The sequence below is a fragment of the Panthera tigris genome, chromosome C1 (genome assembly GCF_018350195.1).
Source record: "Panthera tigris isolate Pti1 chromosome C1, P.tigris_Pti1_mat1.1, whole genome shotgun sequence".
In the NCBI taxonomy this organism is placed as follows: domain Eukaryota; kingdom Metazoa; phylum Chordata; class Mammalia; order Carnivora; family Felidae; genus Panthera; species Panthera tigris.
The window spans coordinates 216,470,741-216,493,661 of NC_056667.1; the positions used below are offsets into that span (position 1 = coordinate 216,470,741).

At 55.4% G+C, this 22,921-nt stretch overlaps 1 protein-coding gene across 5 annotated transcripts in view; it reads left to right on the plus strand.

The window, feature by feature from the left end:
- The window catches only part of MLPH (melanophilin), a 46,373-nt gene that overhangs the window by 5,806 nt on the left and 17,646 nt on the right, over positions 1-22,921 (plus strand). For 4 of the 5 annotated variants that reach the window (XR_006221034.1, XM_042995796.1, XM_042995797.1 and 1 more), the window contains 7 exons: positions 12,548-12,769; positions 12,897-13,009; positions 15,628-15,666; positions 17,344-17,447; positions 18,617-18,733; positions 19,869-20,070; positions 22,127-22,266. Coding sequence is in view for 4 of the 5 variants with exons in the window: in XM_042995796.1 (XP_042851730.1) it covers positions 12,548-12,769; positions 12,897-13,009; positions 15,628-15,666; positions 17,344-17,447; positions 18,617-18,733; positions 19,869-20,070; positions 22,127-22,266 (937 nt within the window). In the remaining variant the exon portion in view is untranslated. The remainder of the gene's footprint in view (positions 1-12,547; positions 12,770-12,896; positions 13,010-15,627; positions 15,667-17,343; positions 17,448-18,616; positions 18,734-19,868; positions 20,071-22,126; positions 22,267-22,921) is intronic. The other variant, XM_042995798.1, reaches the window with a different exon arrangement.

A 22,921-nucleotide genomic window follows, 5' to 3' on the forward strand; every position in this document is an offset into this window, starting at 1 on the left:
GGGATGGTGGCATTGTCACCGGTAGATGATAGTCGTGTCCGTTTCCTGGGGCCGCTACAGTCGCCACAAGTCTAGTGGCTTCAGATGCACAAATGTCCCGTGGTTCTGGAGGCCAGAAGTCTTCCAGTCACGGTGTCGGCGGGTTTGCGTTCCTTCTAGAAGCTCCAGGGGAGAGTCTGTGTCCTTGCCTTTTCCAGCTTCCCGAGCCCCCTCCCCCCAGCCCTGCCTGTCTTCAGGACCTTCATCACAGCGTCTTCCACAGCCCCCGACTCTGCTCTCCTCCCCTTCTCCCTCTGTCCCTTATACAGACCCGTGATGACACAGGGCCCACCCAGGTAATCCAGGATAACCTCCCGCCTAAGATCCGTAACTTAACCGCATCTGCAAAGCCTCTTTTGCCATGTGAGGTGACGCGTTTACACCTGGGAACCAGGGACATGACATTTTTCGTGCGGGAGAAGCATTATTCAGCTGCCCCCAGTGTTTAGGCACCAGACAGGAGGAGACCCCGCAGGAGGGGATCCAGAGAGGAAGGCAGGGCCCCCGAGATGACAGAGACAGACCGGGGCTGGGAGGAACTCTACGTCCCGACACGGGACAGAGGCCACGAGAAACAGACAAGGCACGAAGAGAAACAAGTGTGTTTCTGATCAGCGCCCCCAGGGTCTGTGGGGAGGGGTCCGGGTCAGTGCTGCCAGGCTTCCAGCTGTTTCTCTGTGCAGCCCCCTGCCTTCCATTCTGCCCTGGGCTCCCGGGTCACCCCCTGGGCTTTTGTCGCTAAGACACTTCCACCTTGCTGGCCTCCAGGGATTGTCAGCCGCTCACCCACCCACATGAGACCTGACACCGGGGCCCATGGCCAGCCTTGACCTGACCCGACTTCCGAGTACCAAGCAGGGGTCAGAGCTTTACACCCACCTGCCCCGGCCCAGCCGCCTGGCTCTGCCGAGGCCCACGATGCCTATGCCAGCCAAACCAGCCCAACCTTTCCCGTTCACAGCACCCTCTTCCCCGGAGAGGGACCAAACCCTGCCTCCAGGCAGCTCAGCTGTTGGCAACTTTTATTTGAAATGTATACAGAAACACAGATAAATGGGACAGGAGGGGAGCCCAGCTCCCCAGGGAGCAGAGGGAGGACCCCGCGGGCCAGGTCCCAAGACGCACCCCCTTTCCCAGAGACCCATGAGCTGGGCAGCTCCTCCTTCATCTAGACGGCTGAGGTGGGTTTTGCAGAAGTCCCTGTGTTTCTTGCATGAAGGTGAGTCCCTTCTGACGTCCGTCCTTCCTTATCTTCCTACTCCTTTGGTCATTTCGCATTGCAAAGAGGAAACGGGCCCAGGGACCTCTCCACACTGTCGGAACCAGAAGGCTCCTACAAGGATGTGGGCTGTGTCACCCCCTATCCGGCGCACAGCCTGTAGCTCAGGCCAGGTCCCCGGGCCAGTTATGGTCAGGGCAACCCCCTGTCTCCTCGTCAGGAGGTGCCCAAAGCCGTCTGCTCAGAAAGGGCCAGGGTGGGGAGTGGGAGGCAGGGCGTGTTGGGGGATTGGCCCGTTCTGCCGTGTCTACTCCGTCTTACTTGTGGTTGGGGACGGGCTTCTTAAACACCCCCCATCAGACATTAGACAGGGAGAGGGTGTACGGGGAACGTTAATGCAGTGGGAGGTTGTGTCTCTCCCAGAAATGCAAGCATGCAGCGGTGTAGAAAGTTTGTGTCCAAGTAACATTAGGTCAAGGGCAGGGACGCCCAAATGGCACTACCGTAGCCGGATCTAGCAGGTGATCACGTTTGGGAAGTAAAGAGTCGTTTCAGGGGGTGCAGGGAGGGAAGGGTTTTTACATTTCTTATCACATTTGATGGTTTTGCCTCAAATACAAAATTAGGATGTTAATACAAAAGCAGGGTGTTCGCGGCATTGTTAAACACGCCACAAAGAGTAAATCTGCTTCTGTCCGTGAGGAACCTTTCCTCCAGTGTCCCCTGACCCCGGGGTGCCGCAGGACCCAGGCGCGAGGTCTCGAGGCAGGTAGACGTGATGAGCACCGTGAGGTCAGAACCCATGGGTTCGAGTTCTGCCCAGACGGGCAATGCTGCCTAGAAATGCTACAACCAGCACAGCGTAAACACTCTGGGTTCCCGATGCCAGAACTCGCTCTACAGAGCCGTTAGCTAACATGCCTCACTCTGGTTCTCTGATCTGTGAATCAGTCCTGGGCTGAGCTGAGAAACCAGTCCTCCAATGACCACCAGGTGGGTGGCAGCTCAGGGATCGCGCAGATGGGTTTCTGATGTCTTTGCCATCCCCCCAAAGAGATGCCGGCTGGACGGACGGCAGAGCTGGAAGAACCCGCCACAGTGGCTGACAGAACGGAGCTCATGGGGGAAGAATTATGAAACCAAGAAACAAGCATGTTCGCTAAAGGGAAAGAATTCTCCTGCCCTGAATGTGCCTCAGGTGGGCACAGTGTGTGGGCCTGATTCCCCAGGAGCAGACCTGCCAAGGGGCGCTTTGCTAAACAAGCAGTCCACCGAATAGACCAATTTGAAGACAACAGCAAGAATATTTCTTTCGATATTTACAAGTTAAGGAAACGTGTGTCAGGCAGACCTTTCCCCAGATGTGAGAGTACCAACCCGTTGTGGAGGATGCTGGGGCAGGGCCTGGCTGAAGATCCCCGATATGGGGAGGACGAAGTCCACGTGGCTGTGAGACTGGTTTCAGTAACACCCACAGGTAGTAGAGTGTCCCCCAAACACTGAAGCCCCTGGTCCCTCGCCGGGCCTGGCCCTCCCCAGCCTGTGCTGAGGACACTCACAGCCCCGTGGGGAAGACAGAGCCCGTCCCAGCTGTGAGAGGCAAGGGGTGAAGGATTTTGGCCGCTGCCTCAGCCCGAAGCTCCTGACGTGGCCTTCCAAATAGACGACACAGATGGCTTCCCTCTGAATCAACTAGGAGGAAGGTGGAGGCCACGCCATCATTGGCTTAGCCCCAGGCACGCAGAAGTCGCCCCCTGAGGGTGGCGTGTGGGACCAGGGACTGGGGAGGGCCATGGTTACCATACAGGGTGAGGGTGTCATGTTATTCCTGGCTTCCCTTCAGGACGTGCTGCTGCACCCCAAAGAGTGGGAAATTCAAAGATATACAAAATCAGGGTGTTCACACCATTGGCATCAGAAAGGTGCTTTAGGATAGATTTCACGTACTACCTGTTTCCTACCATCGAGTCCTGAGCGTTGGGCTATAACGAGGATGCGTGTCTTCCTGTGGATGAACTTTGAGCCTTCAAACATGGCGGACGCTTGGGTGAGACAATGGCCCCCCTTATGCTAAGTCTGCTACCTGGGGCAGGGCTTGGGCCGTGAGCCTTCATGAGTGTCAGGGAGACAAAACTTAGAACTATCTCAGTGCCACCGAGGAGTGTTTGGTAGTGTGCTCTTTCCGATCTTTTTTTTTTTTTAATTAGTAAAGTGGAAATAAAAATTCTTTCTTAACACGATAAAAATATCCCCCAAAGAATAGCCATCAGGATAGATTAACGTTAGAAACAAGAAAAGGATTTCTATCGGCACCACTCATCACCACTAATTTATCATTGTTTATCATTGTTGTTGATATGCTAGCCGATGCGATTAGAGAAGATAGCAAAACAGAGCTATTATCTACAGGTGTGAAAACCCAAGTTCTCTGAAAGACAAAGAAAAAAGAGAATTGAGTAGCCTGCCTAATTACAAAAGAATGTAGAAGAAAATCGGTGTCCCCCTCTTAGACACCAAAAATAATAAGAAAATATGTAGAAAAAAATTCTATTTACGATAAAAACATGAGGTACCTAGAGATACACGTATCAGAAATGTACAAATGCGGCATGACGAGTAGCACAAAACATTATTGAGCAGCATACAAAAATTTTAAATAAATAGCAAGTGATACCATACATTCTAAGTGGTGCAACCATCATACTGCAGAGGAATCAGTGAATTGTAACCCCAGTCAAATCCCCGCGGCAGGTTGGGGAACGTGAGAAAATGGTATGGAGGAACAAGGACGTAAAAATAGTAAGAAGGACCTCGTTCCGTGAGATAATTTATTTCAGTGCTACATTAATGAAAATAAATCGGTTCTCCATGGCTGTCATCAAGGAAACAACATGGAAAGGTCTAAAACACAGCAAAGTATGTGTAACAATTTCTAGTACAGTAAAGGTAACATTTTGTAGCAGTGGGAAAGGTTACTTTAGGGACAGTTGACCACGGGTGAGGTTTAACCTCCGTGAGATTTGTAATTGATTTGTTAAAAATATAAAACATGCAACTATGAAGATTCCTGGAACAGAATAGAGATAAATATGAACTTAGTATCGACTAAGTAAATATATGCATTATATATATGTGAATTTTAAAAGAAAAAAATTTTTTGTAAATTTTAATGTTTAAAAAGTTAGAAGAAACAATTTAACAGAAATGGTGACGATTCATATCCTCGATGTATAAGGAGCTTCATAATATCAGAAAGATAGGTAAGTTTTCCAAATTAGAAAGCCATGAAGAGCCCAATGAAATAGGAAAAGAATACAAACAGGAAATTCACCAGCTGAAAAATGCACGTAACCAATAAACACAAAGCAATAGCTAAAAGCATGACGATAGAAATACAAACTAAACAAAATATATTGTTTTCACATATTTCCAAAGATGAATGAGACTCCCAGTCTGCAGCCTGGCTAGAGGGTTCAGGCAAATGCACAAAGAGAGGGATAAATTTGACCTTTGCAGAGGCCAGTCTGGCTGGCATCACGTAGCAAAAGCCCTAAATGTGTATTCACCCTTTGAACCTGTGAAAAGTCATCCTACAGAAAGAATTAGGAGAAGCTATTCCTCACAGCAAGGATCATAAGAGCAGAGAACTAAGACCCGAATGTCCAAAATTATAAGCTTTGGTTATGTGGAAAAAGCATATTGTGATTTTTTTTTTATTTTAATGTTTATTTATTTGAGAGAGAGAGAAAAAGAGGGAGAGAACGCCCGAGCAGGGGAGGGACAGAGAGAGAAGGAGACACCCAATCTGAAGCAGGCTCCAGGCTCTGAGCTGTCAGCACAGAGCCTGACGCAGGGCTCGAACCCATGAACCGTGAGGTCGTGACCTGAGCCGAAATCACAAGTTGGACACTTAACTGACTGAGCCACCCAGGCTCCCTGACATTTCACTTTTTAAAAAATGCATAGAAAAGTCTAGCAGTAACGGAGGCTCCGTACCCACTGAGCTTTTTCTTGCTGCCCACTCGTGTCGTGGGGTCCAGCCCCTTCTGTTTCCTGATCTTCCTGGACCCCCCAGTATTCACTTTCAGAGGGTCCGGGGCCCCCACCCCTTCTCACCTCTGTGCACACTCGCTCCCGGAGCGGTCTTCACTGCACTGTGGCTCTAATGCCCTCTAGACCAGCACCGTCCCGCAGAATGAGCCGCTGGCCTCCCTCTGCACTCCAGCCTCCGCACCTGTTAAGCATTTGAAATGGGCTCGTGCAACCGGGGAACCAGCTTTGTCTTTCTTTTTTTCATTGTAACTAAAATAGCCACACGTGCCTAGTGGCTGCCATATTGGACAGTGCAGGTCTCGACAACAAGTCCTGCAGTGATGCCCTCAGCCGAGAACTTGCCTCTGAACCTGTGACACATGGGGACGAATGCCCACTGAGCACCTTGGCCGGGGGTCTAACCAGCATCTCTAATCCAGCGTGCCTAAGGCAGGTCTCGATTCACCCAAGGCCCCCACTTCCCCATCTCGGAAACAGCCTGGTTGCTGAGGTCTAGTGCCCAGGGATCACGGTTGGCTCCTTCCCCTCGTCCCACATTCCGTGCCTCAGCAAGCCCTGTTGGCTCAGCCCTCAAAATAAATCCCAGCTGTGGCTCACCAGCCACACGGCCAACCCAGTTCATGCCACACCGCCTCTGCTGGACGTCTCCCCTCCGCCCTCCCTGCCCTGTTGTCTTTCTCTCTGTGGCCCCCAGGAAGCTCCTTTCCTCCTGTTGCTGCCTCCTTCACGTCCCTTCTCCGATGTCACCTCCTCAGAGAGGCCTCCCCGGATTGCCCTTCCTAAAATAGCCGCCACCCTCCCAGTGCCACTTCTTTCTGCTTAGCCTCCTGGATCTCCCTCCACAGCACTTAGGGCCGGTCTGAATCCATATGAGTCACGTACTTGTTGAGTTAGAGTTGGCCTCCCCACCCATGTCTCAGCCCGGGGAGGGCTCTGTTTTGTCACCAGAGCCCAGCACAGTACCTGACCACGGAAAGACTCAAAAGCTGTCTTTGTGCACGGATCATTACGAATGTGCATGGAGTTACATCGGTTACTCCCCGGACAAGCCTGCCACGTGGCTCTTACTATTATCCCCATTCGCAGGGGAGGACACTGGGAATGGGCCAGGTCTCCCGGCTGTGAAGAATGGCCAGGTAGCCATGGGAATATCGGGGGGAGGGGACGTCTTGCTGGCTGTCGGTCTGTACCATCAGTCCTCTCTGTGTTCGCCGTTTGTTCTCGTTACTCGGGTGTTGAGAACGTTAGCTACAGGAAAGATACACGTTATTTTTTGATGTCGCATCAGTACAGAGTAGTAAACCTCCAGAGAGTGGCCCCGCTCTTTCGCTCGCTCCATCCGGGGAAGAGCCAGTCCTGTGGACACCCGCCTCCTGGACCCCACGGATGCGCGCAGGGGAGAGGATGGCGAGCCTGCGTGGGGCATCCGGAGCCCGCACTCCCTGCCGGAGAGCCTGCTGTCTGCTGTGCTCCTATGAGGACCTTCCCGCAGATCCGCCCGGGGTGGCCTCGCAGCTGTGTCCGGGTGGGAAGGGTTGGGCAATCCGAAAGCCCTGGGGGCACAAGAGTGCTCGGCACAGTGACTCATGCCCCTGGGCGAGGACGGAGCTTACCTAAATAGAACACCCTGTTGCAAAGGGCACAGCCCGAAAATCAAATATTAGGCCTGCGAACGTTCCCCAGGAAGGCAAACAGGTGGGGTTGTGGATTGCTGTTTCCGCAAACAGACCAGGGCTCCTGAGATTCTCTCTGAAAGTTCTCCCTGCGTGAGACGTGAGCTTTCGTGGCTCGCTTTGGAGATACTGCCGCCAAGGAACGTGAAGTGTGCCCCCAGCCGGGCCCCCTGGCACCCCAGACCGACCAAGACCACTGCCGAGACTCCCGTGACACTCGGGGCCCGTGGCTCACGCAGCCGCGAGGATTTCCTCCTCGTCCTGTTGGTCGTCCTGTGGCCTCTCTCTTCCAAGGTCTGCACGGGACGTTAGCGAGTTTCTGTTCTCGTTCCCTATCATTCCCGATACTCCTTCCCGTGATCGGGACTTTAGAGCCCCGTATCCGCTCTTCAGTTACCCTTGCACGACACGGTCTCTTTCCTCAGTTGTGTGGGACGGTCACGCTGCGTTTGGGCGCCACACCGTCAAGAATTTCGCCTCTTGAGTCTGCGACTCAATGGTGCCTTCGGGCCCCCACGCCCCATTCTTAGGGTCACCCCTGGGACTCGTCTCTCCGTGGGGGGCACGTCTGCAGGTTAGGTTCTCCGGAGAGGCGTGGCCTGTGGAACTGGCGGTCGGGAATCTCTCAGCCGGGAGGGAGACCTCTGCTCACACTTCCCCTTTGGAATTTTGGTGGGATAACACCCTCCCCCGCCAAAGACGCCCACGTGCGGATCCCCCGAATCCGTGATCGTGTCCGGCCGTGCGCCAAAGGAAGATTAGGTTGCAGAGGCCATTAAGGCCTCTAATCAGCTGGCCTGGACCTGGGGAGACGGTCCTGGATGACCCGCATGGCCCAGGGTGATCAGAAGGGGGCCGGCAGGTGGAAGGAAGGGAGGCAGGACAGCACGAGAGCCAGAGTGCTCCGCCGTGGGGAGGAGCCCTCCTGCCACACGGGCTCTGAAGGTGGAGGATGGGGCCGCGGGCCCGCGACGTGCCCTCTGGACGCTGGAAAGAGCACAAGAACAGATTCTCCCCCAGGGCCTCCCGGAAGGATTCCGTCCTGCCAACAGCTTGATTTGGGCCCAGTGACACCCACGTCAGGCTTCTGACCTTCGGAGCCATCAAATGAAGAGAAGGTGTTATTTTAAGCCACGAGATGTGTGGGAATTTGCGACAGCAGCAACAGGAAGCTGGCCCATTGCTGCTAGCTCTCTCTCTGTCTCTCTCTCTCGGCCTTGCAGAGAAGCCACCTGCCAGCCCACCCACGTTCCCCGAGAGCGAGCCCGCTTCGTCGGAACCGAGCGGTGCCGGCAGCCTGCCCCTGTGTGGTCTACAGGCCAGCAACTCCTGACCTGAAGGCCCGGATCCTCCTTGTCTCCTGGCCGGGAGACTTGCGTGTTCTTCCGGTGATCACTGTCTCCGCAGCTTGGTCAGGACTCACAGCCAACCAAGCCGTGCCGAGAAAAGCAGTCCGTTTAGCACCCGTCCAAGATTGCCCGTGAGTCCCCACCGCTGGGGCAGGAGATGGCTTCAGCCTGTCAGTTTCCAGTTTCCGAGACTCTGCTCACTTACACGGACGGACTCTTCGCGGCTCAGTCTTCTCCTTCCGAGTCCCACATCCCCACAGCCCCTGCTTGTGGCCAGGGCAGCGGTGGGTGTGGGGGGAGCGGCTCCTGGCCCCCAGGGTGACAGCGCTGCTGGGGTCTCGACTCCGCCCACTGTCTCCTGGCTCCTTGCTGGTCCCTGTGACGGAGTGGAGGGTCAGGTCTGCTTCCAGGATCGGGACCATCACTCGTGTGTGAATTCTCCCGGCGTCGGGCACGGCTGGCACCCGCTGCTGAGATCCCCGATCCCAGCCATCAACCCCTCTCCGCCCCAGCCCCCAGACTGCCAGTCCCCTGGTCCCTCGGCACCTCGTGCCACCCTGCAGGGACACAGGCTAAGGACCGCCCAGCCCAAGAGGCAGAGAGCAGAGCACTGGTCCGAGCCCATCCCTCTTTCAGTGGCTGCTGTGGGACGTTGGTGCTGTGGCCACAGTGTGCTCCTCCCTAGCGGACCTGGAGGGAGCACCACCAGCCCCTGGGTCCTGGCTGTCCCCGGTACTCACACATTTCCACCACGCTCCCCTCCGGACTCCCCCCGAGAGGAGGAGAGCAAGGACAGACAGTTCTGACCTCTTTGCGTCGCCTCCAGCCCTTCTCCCTTCCACGCCCGGTCATTGCCAAGAGGGGACTTCCCTTCCCTGCCCTGTCTTGAAAGGGCTTTCCTTGCACCAGACCCCCCCCCCCCACCTTGTCCTCAGAGGACCCTCAGCCTGTCTTGCAGAGAGCACTTGACGTTGGTGTCTCAGAGTGGGCTGGAAGTCGGCTGTGGGCTTCTGGTCCCCAGACACCCCTCTGCTAATCTCCTCCTCCATCCGTCCCTGTTTCCACCTCTGCCCTCCTCCTCCTCGTTCCCGTCCCTTTAGCCCTTTTCTCTGCGTCTGGGGCAGCAAACTTGCTTCCAAGTCCGCCGTTCTCAAGTATTTTGGCCTCAGGGTCCCCTTTACATTCTTAAATTACAGAGAAACCCCCAAGAGCTTCTGTTCATGTGGGTTATTCATGTCAATATTTACCCTATCAGAAATTGAAACCAGACGTTTAAAAAATATTCATTCATTCGCTTAAATAACAACAGTAAACCCCGTATGTGTTAACATAAATAACATTTTTTATGAACAATAACTTTTTCCGTAGCAAATGAGAAGTCTGGCATGTTCTATATTTAAAAAAAATTTTTTTAATGTTTATTTTTTGAGAGAGAGAGACAGAGCATGAGTGGGGGTGGGGCAGAGAAAGAGGGAGACACAGAATCTGAAACAGGCTCCAGGCTCTGAGCTGTCAGCACAGAGCCCAGTGTGGGGCTTGAACCCACCAGCCGTGAGATCATGACTTGAGCCGAAGTCGGACGCTCAACCGACTGAGCCACCCAGGCGCCCCTGGCATGTTCTATATTTTTGGAAATCCCTTCAGTGTCTGGTGTAAGAGGAGATGGTTGGATTCTCATATCTGCTTCTGTTTCCAGTGCATTGTAGTATGTTGTCTTGGCTGAGGAATTTGAAGAAAATCTGGCCTCTTCCAAATGTATAGTTGGAAAAAAGAGGGGTGTTTCAATAGCCAGATGATTATGAACATTGTGTTTTGATTCTACATGGAAACACAACAAATGGGTAATTTTAAAAAAAAAAATTTTAAGGTTTATTTATTTTTGAGAGGGAGAATAGCAGAGGGGCAGAGAGAGAGGGAGACACGGAACCAGAAGCAGGTTCCAGGGTCTAAGCTGTCAGCACAGAGCCCTACACGGGCCTCGAACCCGCGAACCACGAGATCATGACCTGAGCCGAAGTCGGACGCTCAACCGACTGAGCCACCCAGGAGCCCCACAACTAGTAATTTCTTAAAGGAGGTTGCACGGTGGAATCTGAAACCATATCAGTGAACTTTTCCCTCCCTTTTACATTAAAATCCGTTGATCTGTCTTGCACTCAAAGTGAATCTTTTATCCATGTGTAGTTTTGTTGTGCACTATGCAGCTTCTGGTGACACATTTCATTATATACCCAAAGGAATCACATTGACTCTGTCACCACTGATGTCATCAGCAACCTCTAAAAAAACATTAGCAAAAAAAAAAAAAAAAAAAGAAAAAATAAAAAAACATTAGCATTGGACACCATCAAACTCATGGCGGCAGACATAAATCTCCCAAGATCCTTCTTTGTGCTTGAAAGCTTGAATTTTGTCATTGGCCACAAACTGTCACTTGTTTCCTCGAGGTGACGGGCTCCCTCTGTTCGTTCCTAAGAAAATGTCTGGCGAACGCCCAAGTCAGAATAGTTTCTCTTTCAGTTGTTCTTTTAAGTAAAAGTGATGTCCCGTGAAAAAAGCTTCTAGCTCCCGTTGGAAGTCCGGCGAGTGCCTGCTTCCCCTCCTCAGGACCTTGGTGGTGCTTCAGGATGTAGCAGAAATGCTTCCTGTGTGTGCGTCCCGTCTCTCCATTCATGCAGAATATTAAAAAGACACGTGCTCAAGGGTCAAGGTGTAATTAGTTGAATAGCTGTCATTGTAGCATCGAGCACCTGCCTTTAATCAGGACACACTTCATCAAAGACATGCTCTCCTTTACTTCTGTGACAAAGACTGGAATGGCAATTTGTAGTTTGTCCCTCTGCCTTGACTCGTGCTGAGGTCCTAGCTGTTTGGCCATCATTGCTTTTCTACGGCCACTGCAGGCATCAGAGAGCAAACAAGAGGAATAACATTTCAGCATCATTACTAAAATAATTTTGGCCTTGTGAACCCTTTGAAAGGGTCTTGGGAACTTCCAGAGGTTCCCGGACCCCGCCCTGAGAGCCACCGGTCTAAATCTTTGGACTTCGTACGCTCTGGTGGTAATTCTGCCCGTCTTCCTCCCCGCTGTCAGTCTTCATTCCTTCCCATCTTTATTTTGACCATCTCTTCTCCACCTCGGTGAACATAGCCTGTGGTCTTTCCATCTCAGCCTGGTTCCTTCTTTATCCCCTCCTCTCAATCCCAGTGAACGTGCCAAACACACTTGTTTCAAGTTGTCTTCTGTTTCCGACAGTCGCACTCAGGGTGTCTTTTCTTCCTGACGGTGACTTAGACTTATGTCTGCCGAGGCACCCGTAGTGGAGGGACATCTGGTCAACCCCGTGTTTGCAATGAGCATCCTGTGTGCGTTGGCCTGGCTCCGCCCACCTCCTCCCTGTGCAGCTCCGGGTCAGGGTGATTGCCCTGCAGCCGGCAGGAGCCAGCTGGGGTCACTGTGCTGGACCAGCACGGGCTCTCCCCTTCTCTCCTTTCCTGCTGTCCAGCTATGAAGAAGAGAAGTTATGTTTTAGAGAATCTGAGGCAGAGTATAATTGTCCCTTCCCCCATAGTTGGCACTGTCCGTCTCCAGCCACCACCCCTGGGGCTCTTATTTCAGGGGACTTTGCATCCTGGGATGCACGGTGCCTCGCATGTCCTCATCTTTCCTCCTGCCGTGCTGGGAGGTAGTTCTGCCTGGATAGAGAATGACGGGCAGTCAGTAGGAGAGGGGCACAAGGGTGGCCTCTAGATTTTCTGACTGATGCAGATACAGTCCAAGTGGAAGTAGAGGAGGGTTGGCCCTCCCCTCCTGGCTTCAGGTGCCTGTACTTGTCTCTGTGAGGCAAAGTCTACCTTGTCAACGCAGCTGTGTCTGGACCGTGGTCAGTGGATGACATCACCCACCCTGGATGCCACCAGCGCTCAGCCATGCTCTCTTGGTTTTCCAAGCTGACACAAGAGTTTCGTGTGTGTGCCTGTCTTCCAGAGTGTTTGAACGGAGAGTGGGGAGAGGGAAATCGGCGAAGTGCAGTCCGTGTCACTCAACACGGGAAGTGGTGTCCCAGGGCCTCTTAGGGTTTCTTCACTGCCAAGTTATTAATGTGTGTGTGTGTGTGTGTGTGTGTGTTTGCACACACACGCGTGCAGGCATGTAAAACCTGTTGCAAGAACAAGGTGTCTAATGTAGTTCTTGTTTCTGATATCTTCCTTAGGGGATTGAAGGACAGGATTAAGAAAGAGAGCTCCCAGAGGGAGCTGCTCTCGGATGCGGCCCACCTGAATGAGACCCACTGCGCCCGCTGCCTGCAGCCCTACCGGCTCCTCGTGGCCCCCAAGAGGCAATGCCTGGACTGTCACCTCTTCACCTGCCAAGACTGTAGCCACGCCCACCCGGAGGAGGAGGGCTGGCTCTGTGACCCCTGCCACCTGGCCAGGTGAGCCGGGGCGGGTGCCTGGGGTCCAGGTGACCCTGTGGGTTTCAGGGCCCGACACGTCCCCTCAGAGGGGCTGGCCGAAGAAAGGGTGGGCGGGGCCGTGGGCCTGAGCTCCGTGTGTCCGCAGGGTTGTGAAGATGGGCTCTCTGGAGTGGTACTACGGGCACCTGAGAGCCCGCTTCAAGCGGTTCGGGAGTGCCAAAGTGATCCGGTCCCTGTGCGGGCGGCTGCAGGGTGGAGGTGAGGAGTGTACCTGTCTCGGGGGGGCTCTTTTCTGTTCCCAGGTGTGTCGTAATGTTTCCGGACCCAGCAGATCCTTCGGAATGTGTGTGTGTGCACCTGTCCGTGCATTTCGGGTATTTTCTGTGAAACTGGCTGCTTTTCGTGTGGTGCAAACTTCTGCACCCCCCTGGCCTGGCCCCCTGGGAAGTCCTGCATGCTATTGACACCCCCCCACTCTTTGAAGTCATATTTTTCCAGTGCTTCCTAGCAGGTTGAGAACTCAGAGCCAAAGATTCTGAACCTCAGTGGCTAATCGAATAATAAGGCACTTGTGTTCTCCAGACCCCTCCTCCCTGGGCGTCTGGTTTGGGGCCGAGACTCCCTCTTTCCACACACATTCCCTGGGAGTCGGGTGTTTATCAAGACTTAAAGAAATTAGTTCTAACTCAATGGTGTGTTTTCATATTTTGAATCCAAGTATTTATTTCATTTTTTTAACGTTTATTTACTTCTGAGACAGAGAGAGACAGAGCATGAGAGGGGGAGGGGAAGAGAGAGGGGGAGACACAGAATCCGAAGCAGGCTCCAGGCTTGAGCTGTCAGCACGGAGCCCCACGTGGGGCTTGAACTCGGGAACAGGGAGATCATGACTTGAGCCGAAGTCAGATGATTAACTGACTGAGCTACCCAGGCACCTGGAAGTCCCATTTCTTTTTAATAATTTTTTTAATGTCTATTTATTTTTGAGAGAGAGCGAGAGAGAGAGAGAACAAGCAGGGAGGGGCAGAGAGAGAGGGAGACACAGCATCCGAAGCAGGCTCCAGGCTCTGAGCTGTCAGCACAGGGCCGGACACGGGGCTCAAACTCACAAACTGCGAGATCATGACCTGAGGCTAAGTCAGATGCTTAACCAACGGAGCCCCCCAGGCACCCCCCCCCCCGCAAGTATTATTTCATAATGAACTTGAAATCCATACTGTGATCTTACACCAAACCTGACAGGTATGTTCACCTGTCTTGTCCACCTTTAAGGTGTTTGGAAAGGGAGATCATTTCAGGGGAAGGTTAAAGTTTGGAAGGTTGACTTGAGCGGAGATGATTAAGCAGTGTTTGCAGGGAGCATGCCTTGTCGCTGTCATTCGCTGCCACTTGAATCCCAGGCTCTGCCATTAAGCCTGGCCAAGGCTTCAGGCTGGGAGAGCTCACCAGGCTGGGGGTGGGGAGGGGGGGGGGCAGGCTGGGCGTCTTGAATATCTCCATCTGAGGGACCGAGAGGCAAGGGCCCTAGGGCAGGAGGCACATCGGGGGCAGGTTCTGTGCTGCTTGGATTGGAGGTGTCTCCTCCCAGGCCTTCTGGGGAGAGGTCTTACTTGTGTCTGTGTCCTGTAAAGCCCCACGCTGGTAGGCAGGACCTGAAGTTGGGCACAGCCACCCCCAGAGTGCTTGGGCGTCCACTGAGGTGTTTCTGAGGCATCTTAGCACACTCGTGAATTTAGGACAGGGACCACCCCGAGGCACCCTCACTCGGAATGACTTGTAGCTCCTGGAACAGTGGACCGTGGGGTGAGGGGGCTTCTTGGGGAGGGAGGCATATGATGAATCATTCAAATAAGAACATTTTCATGAGTAAAAGGAGACTTTCTGGGTAACTATGCCGAGACAACAGATGTGACCGAGGTGGCACAGGAAGGTGCCCAATCCTTGAAGGCCCTTCCTCATCTCCCTCTGCCCTCCCACTGCTTCTCAAGGCCGTATCTGTGTCTCAGGCTGGAGCCCATCAGTAAAGCCCATGACCCCACGCCCCCTTGGTCAGCCAGGAGCCGGCTTGGCAGGTGAAGGAGGTTGACAGGGCTCACGGGTGAGAACCACAGGAAGCAGGGCCGAAAGCCACGCCGCAAAGCATTTGAGACCCTCAAGCCCAGAGGCGGCCCTGCTCACAGAGGAAACCGCAGGCCACCGCGTTAGAACCCCTGGGGACCTGGCCTCACCCTGAGAGGTGCGGATTTCCAGGGGCCGGGTGGGCTCAGGAATCTGTGTTGTGTGAAAGGCTGTGGGGATTCTGATGCCCGGCCGGCGTCCCCAGCTGCTGGGGCCAACACCCCAAGTAACCTGCCAGTTTCAAAGTAGTCACCACCGAGGGCCACCAGGTGGCGCTGTGGGGCAACAGGAACCCCGGCTCCCAGTGGCTGCCATCCCCAGTGAGGGGTGTCTCTCAGGTCCCCCCCTCCCCCGGAGGGATGCCCAGGGTGCATTCTCCCTCCTAGGCGCCTGGGAGCCCAGCACACTGAGTCAGAGAGGGTGCAGGGAAGGAAGGTTGTGTCTTTGTGGGGTTTTTTAAGCCGTCAAACTGAAAAAAAAATAGAAACAATTGAAGTTAATGACTGGTGAGCTGGTGGGGGCCACTGGGGGGTCTTCTCCCAGGGAATCCACAGAGCAATGGGGGTGTTTCAGCCACTGGGGGGGTGCTCTGCTCCGCAGAGCAATGGGGGTGTTTTCCCGAGTCCCCCACATCAGGATGGGCAGATGCTGCAGGAGACGGTCCCAGGGCCAGGAAGGAAATGACAGGAAACCCCATCCTTCAACACACAGTCTCCGGAGGGTGTCTGTGTTTCTCAGAGGCTTTTCTTTGGCTGTAGGTTTGCCTGACAGGGCACGTGACTCACCTGACCTCCACAGTAAGTCCTTCATGCTCACATGGCTTTATTTTTGTTTCCACCCCGCTATCAAGAGCGGTCGAGAAATCTCTTCCTTGGGTTTTATTAAGAATGACTCGATCTCCGGAGATGGGTTAAAGTCGCTCAAACCCTTGTCTCAGGTGGAGAGAGGGATGGAAGGAGTTGGTAACAAACAGGGGCACAGAGATCCTGTTCATATTCAGTCTGGGGGGCAGGGGGGATGTCACACACACACACACACACACACACACAAACACACACGGGCCTCCATATTCAGTCTGGGGAGGGGGGAGGATGTCACACACACACACACACACACACACAAACACACACGGGCCTCCATATTCAGTCGGGGGGGGGGCGGTGTCACACACACACACACACACACACACACACACACACGGGCCTCCATATTCAGTCTGGGGAGGGGGAGGATGTCACACATACACACACACACACACACACACACAGGCCTCCGGGAAGCACTTCTACATTCCCGTGGTGCAGATAGAGTTCGTCCCTCCGTCTTCTGTCTGGCAGTTTGGGGTGCATTCCCTCAAGACTGCCACTGCCCAGAGAAGCGAAAATAATTACCCAGGCTGCCGGCTGCGCAGTTCTGAGGGGGGCAGAGAAAGGCTTGCAGGGCGCTCGCAGATACGTGCAATTCACTGCTTGCTTGCACATGAGACCTCCCCGCACCCAAAGGCCCAGGGGCTGAGGGCCGGGACACCGGGTGGGGGCATGCAGGGCAGCACGTGCTGGGCCTGGCCCCACAGGCCTAAGCACCCAGTGCCGGCCCTTGTGGCCCCTGAGAGACGGCGGGTGATCCACCCCAGGGCCCATTTCCTGGATCCCGCTCTGGCGGCCTAGAGGGGCAGGCCGGGCCAGGGTGAGCAGGAGAAGAGGGGGAAGAGGTCTTGACAGGGGGCCACCTGGGTGCTCAAGTGAAACAGGGCGTCTGGGGGGCCGAGAAAGGAGGGGTGGGAGCCCCGGGGCTGAGGCTCACCTCCGTCCCAATTGTGTCTGACGCCTGCAGACAAGCAGATGAACTGATTGTGGGTGAAGCAGTCCATCTGAGAAAACATGACGTAGCTAGAGCCCTCCTTCACCCACCACAAACATCAGTGATTCCGACTGCCCAAGAGGGAGCCGATGAATGGGTTTGTAGGGTGACCCTCGACAAAATTGATGCAGAATAATAGCTTTCTGCTGAGATTCAGACCAGTTCTAACTGATGCTTGGCTAGGTCTTTGTAAGGCCAGCAGATGGCCTTGCCTGGAAGTGTCACAGTGGGTGGGTGGATGGATGGGTGGATGGATGGATGAATGGAGAACGGATGAATGAGTGGGTAGGTAGGTGGATGGGGATGTGGATAGGTGGTGGGTGGGCAGGTGGGACGGATAGATGGGTAGGTGGGGGGGCAGGTGGGTGGGTGGTATGTATAGGTGAATGGTAGATGGATGGACAGCTGGTAGAGGGTGGATGGATGGGTGTGTGGATGGCTGGTAGATGGGCAGGTGGGCAGGTGGATGGGTAGGAGGGTGGGTGGGTAGTAGATGGGCAGGTGGGATGGGTGGATGGATGAGCAGGTGGGTGGGTGGATGGATGGGTGGGTGGATGGATGGTTTGCCCCCATCTTCCCCTCCCTGGGTGGACTCATGCCGGTCTCCACTGCAGGTGGGCCTGAGCCAAGCCCTGGAGAGGGAAGTGGAGACAGTGAGCAGACAGAAGAGGATGGAGAACTGGACGCAGTGGCCCAGGCCCAACCCCTTGGGAGCAAAGTAAGTCTTCCCCAGTCACCCCGCCCCTCCCCCACCTGGAGCCCCCCACTTGGGCTCAGATTTCCTAAAAATCTCAGTGCTCTCCACTCCAGCAGGAGCACGAAGAGCCTGCCCCCCTCTGCCATGCCCAGACGGTCCGTGAGACACTGAGCAGCAAATGAGAGCATGCTTTCACCATGTGGTGTCACCATCAGAAACCCCGGGGGCAGGCTGCGGGGTAGGCAGAGCCTGCTGCGAAGCCTGCCTGGCCCGCGGGTCAGGGCCCCGGGGGCCCGCGTGTCAGGTTGTCAGGGCAGGCAGGGGTCCCAGAGGGCGCACTGGTGTCTCCCAAGGCGGCCTTTGCATCTTTGAGGGAAGCAAGGCCCCTTTAGACTCCCCTCTGTGAACACTTTTGCTTCTGTTTAAAAGCCAACCACGAGCCTTGCCTTTGTTGGTGTTTGTTTCTGTCTTGAGAACAGCAACTTATTTTTCAGTTATTTTTGGTGATAGAGAAGCATCTGGGTGGGATGACAGAAGGGGAGCAGGCTGGGGCAGGGGGACAATGATGGAGCCACGGGGAGGAGGCCAGGGTCTTTGAGATATGACACTGGACGCGTCCGGCCAGTCTACAGTGAGAACACTGTGTTCCTGCCTCATCCTGAGCTTAAAGAGCACTAGCCAGTGTCTAGAATATTCCCTATACAATACCTTTAAAGGATCAAGATCATTGTGAGGGAGGATTTCAGTAGACGTATGCCCTTCATCTGAACAGCATGGAACTCTTCCCCGCCTCTGCACGCCCACGGCAGGTGCCTCTCATTTGTCTGAGCCTCCTCCCGCCCCCAGACACCTCCCAAGGGAGAGAGGCACCTGTCGGCCCTCAAGCAGACTGCCTGCCCGCCCCCCACCCTAGGGCCGCGGTGCTCCGGGGCCTGTGTCCTCAGTACTTCTGAGCAGCTAGATACCTCTCCTGCTCCCCTAGGAGATGCTGAGGAAGCAGGTCTCGCAGGATCGGGGGAAGGCGCTCTGGGCCCCTTGGCGCGGCCTTGGAGCTCCTTTGGGTCTGTTTCTAGTGCGGGAGGTGGACATATGCCCATGGAGGCTCCCACCCCAGGACTGAGGGGGCCCCCGTCCTCTCTGTCAGACTGACCCTGACTCCCCCCTTCTTGCCCGTGTCTACACCTGCTCAGAAAAAGCGCCTCTCCATTCACGGCTTGGACTTTGAGGCAGACTCTGATGGCTCGACTCAGTCCTGCGGTCACCCCCCGTATCTGTCCCCGGTCCCGATGGCCACAGACAGCCTGCAGGTCAGTGGGCTCTCATTTCTGCCCCCGTCCTTTCCGGCCACTCGGGGCCCCCGGGGGGTAGGTGGGGGAGGGCACTCTGGGAAGGAGTCCGATGACCATGGCCAGTATCAGGGCACAACAGGCCAGGGGAGAGTTGGGGAGGGGGCCCAGGGTCTCTGCAGAGACGGGGCTGGCAGCTTGGGCAAGTGGAGTGCAGGATGGGAATTAAGGCTGGACAGACGAAGGGGCCGAGGGAATTCGGACTGGCTGCTTATCCCAGAAGGCAGAAACCCCGTGACTTGGGAGGGCCAGGAGAACGGCTTCTGCCCTGGAGTCCGGGCCTGACGTGTGCCTGGACATCCATCTGGAGGTACCAGGCCAGAGCTGGGGCAGGGACGCACCTGCCCCGGCTGATCTGCAGACTGCTTTGGGGGAGAGGACAGCAGGGCAGGGAGCCGGCACCCCAGAGGTCTCTGGGCCCCAGGTCCTGCTCTGGCCACAGGACCAGCCGCTGCTGTCTCCGTTTCCCGTGGCCTCCAGGGCCTGAGGACTGCTTCCTTCCTGCCCCCCTCCAGTTGGAAAGGGGCTGGGGCACGTGGTTTCCCGAAGTCCTCAGCACCTTGGTTCCCTTGGGGTGACGGCACAGCAGAGAGAACCCTCTGCCGCCTGAGGAAGGGAGAGGAAGGGAGAGTGTTGGAGTTGCAGCCAAGGGGCCACCCGGGAGCCCTGTCCGCACTCACTCTTGCCCCCCTGGCCTTCTAGGAGTATTAAGGTGCACGCAGTTAGAAAAATACACCCCCCCCCAAAAAAAGATAACTTCCCCATTCGTATTCTCAAGGGTTCCATCTCTAGGAGGGTCAGAGCCCCCAAGGCTGTCAAATGGGTTTCAGTTCCCTTGTGTGATGAGGGGTCAGGGCATCGGGAGCCCCAGCCTTCCATGGACACATGATACAGAGTGGGCAATAAATGGTTTTGGCAGAATTTCTGAAATCGAAGGGAACTGAGTTGGAAGGGGGCACAGCAGATGGCTGTCTAGTGTGCGGTCAGTCGCATGATGTCTGGACACCCCCAAGACCGGGACTGGAAAGACCCCGATGCCAAGGAGCAGCCCCCTCCTGGTGAAACGTCCCGCAACTGGGGGGTCCTGTGTGCTCAGGCCCTCACAGGTGAACCCCGTGCCAAGGACACCTCCCAGGAGGCCGTGGTCCTGGAAGAGGCTGATGGCGGTGCCCCTGGACGCCACCCTCATCCAGAAGAGCAGACAGACAGCCTCTCAGCTGCCAGACAGGACACCCTCACTGAGCCCCGCTTCCCCAGACAGTCCTGCACAACAGCCCTGGGGTTGGCTGTCACACCCGGTAGGTGCCCTGGCTGGGGTGTGCAGGTGGGGGAGGGGAAGTAAAGACCTGCCTCGAGGTCCTGATTCCTGCAGACACACTGGCCGGTTTGTAGCAACTCCTTCCTTCCCCGTGATTGTCCAGCACGGCCAGTCCCCGCTAACGCCATCAACACCGGCCTCCTCCAGGCTGGGTGCTTCTCTCGCAATGCTCAGAATACCCAGCATTAACGCCTCAACTGGCCACACAGCTCTAACCCTGACGCCTTTTAGGGAGGATATGGACCTGGCTTGGGGTAGGGACACGCACGTTTCCCTAAAATGATTAGGATCACTGGTCACCTGGACCAACAATCCTGACCAAAGAACAGGGCAGCTCCAAACCTGGAGACCGATGGTACACTTGGGGACCAAGAGTCCACTTGGGGCTGGTTGGTACACTCGGGGACGGTGGCACAGGCTCCATTGGGGCACTGCTTCCCCTGGCCCACCGTTGGCTCCCAGCTGTGACTCAGGAGGTCTGTACATGCCCAGAACCTGGATTTGCTCAGTGTAATTTCGTTGTCAGACAGTTCGCTTCGTAATGAAATCCTGAATCGCCGTCTTTTCCTGTGCCCTGTGGGCGTGTGGGTTCAGGAGTTGAGACCCCCTACTGATGTCGCAGCAAATGAGATCACGGTGGCCGCGCAGCCTTCCTGCTAATGAGCCCCCACGTGGCCGTGGCGTGGGGCCAGCTGCCGGGGAAATGTGGTTAACACACCGTCTGCCAGGAAATAGGTCCTTTGTCCGTTTTCCCTTCTCATTATATTACAGGGACATAATCTCATGGTCTGCAGGCCGATTAGGACGCGGGAGGCATTTGGGAGGCATTGTTCCCTCTAATCAGTGAATAAATGTATCTATATTGAACAGGTCGTAGGATGGGGACTTGCACAGACATGGTGTCCCTTCCCCTGCCCCGTGATCCCTGACCTCCCCGAGCACCCAGGGCGGCGGGCGGGGAAGGAGAGGCCGAGGGAGACCGTCCGCGCTGAGCTCCAGCCCCGGCGTTCCTGACCAATAGTTGCTCTATTTGACCGATGCTAACACACGATTTGCACCTCGTCCCTTAACCGGGGAGCAGCTCACGGGACGTACTGGAGTTTGATCGGCCGCGTTGTGTCGGGAGCACATCACGGCCTGCAGGTGCATCACCTGAGGTGAGATGTGCTGCCACCTGATCAACCCGCTTAGCCATCGTGACTCCGTTTCCTCGTCGCCAAGAGGGGCGCGTGCCCAACGCGCGGCACGGTTGTAGGCGGAAAAGAGACGGTCGTGTCCGCTAAGTGTTACCACACAGCAAATCGTCACCAACACAGCGGCTCGAAATCTCACTGTGGGCGGAGTCCAGGCGCCCTCAGCACACGGTGTCCCAGGCTAAAACCTGCGTGTTCCCTGCACTGGAGTCTCGCTGGAGCTCGGGGACCCTCTCCCCAGGCTCACTCGGGTTCTCGGCAGAGCTCATGGCACCCGTGGGGCCCTGCAGAGCCGCTCCCGCCGTGCCTCCGTGCTGGTCGACCCTGAACGCACCTCGCGTGGCCGTGTGTGGTGCCGTCCAGGCTGCCTGGGGCCGTGGGTGAGGCGGTGGGGACGGCGAGCTTCCCCCCACGGCTGGAGCCCAGGACAAGCACGGCCGGACACCCAGGTGGTCCCTGCCCTCCAAGAGTCTGGCATGACAAACGGCCCGGAGTGCCCAACGTGGAAAGACTTGTGATGCCTCCTCCGCTCGGGGAAACTCCCCAGGACCCACGCGTGCCACCCTCCAGGCACGTGGACAGGGGTGTGCTGTAATCATCCCCCGCCTGCTGCTTTGCGGACCTGGCTTCCTCCTCTCCGGGCGTCACCGCGAGGGGCCTGAAGCTCCTTGCGAGAGGACACGCAACGAGCCCCACTCTTACTTCGATTTCAGGCACTCCGCTCCCTGACCTCAGGGGGCGGCGGTCACGTCTTCGGTTTCTTTGACCTCTTATTGGGAAAAACGTGTCCACCGGCTTTCGGCTTTTCACCACAAATAATTCGAACCCACTGTCACTCCAAAGGTCCGGGCGTCATCAGCAGTGAGCGGCTCTCCTCCCGGTACCCGGCTGACGAAGGCACCTCCGATGACGAGGACACCGGGGCTGACGGTGTGGCCTCCCAGAGCCTCACGTGGAGGGACTGCGCCCCGGCTGAGAGCCAGGTAAGGCAGCTGGGACGGATTCGTTCTTGCTGTCGCTGTGGTGGAGGCTTTTTACCTTCACACCAAGTCACGGCAGAGGAATCAAAGCTTCTGATATTCATTTTAATTTTTTTTAACGTTTATTTGTTTTTGAGAGAGACAGAAACAGAGCATGAGTGGAGGAGGGGCACAGAGGGAGGGAGACACAGCATCGGAAGCAGGCTCCAGGCTCTGGGCTGTCAGCACAGAGCCCGACGCGGGGCTCGAACCCACGAACTGTGAGATCATGACCTGAGCCGACGTTGGACGCTTAACCAGCTGAGCCACCCAGGTGTCCCAGTACTTGATTCCTTGTGATGAAAATGTTTACTATGCACCCTTTTAAGCATTATGTCATTTATAAGAGGAGGAAATAATCCGTCGATCTATACCTTTAGCAGACTTTATGCAGCTTTTAAGAAAACGTAACTTACAACACTTGGCGCCTGTTGAATGAGTGCGACTCACTCACACTGCAAGCCCTGATTTATAAAATCAGTGACAAGATTCCTGTGAGTACCCAGGTTTCCTTCACGGAATTCAAACCATGATCCCGTTTACAGACCACCGATTTCGGTTTGAGCAGGTACACTTAACTGGGGGGAAAGGCAACAATGCTTTATATGAGGCCCTCCTG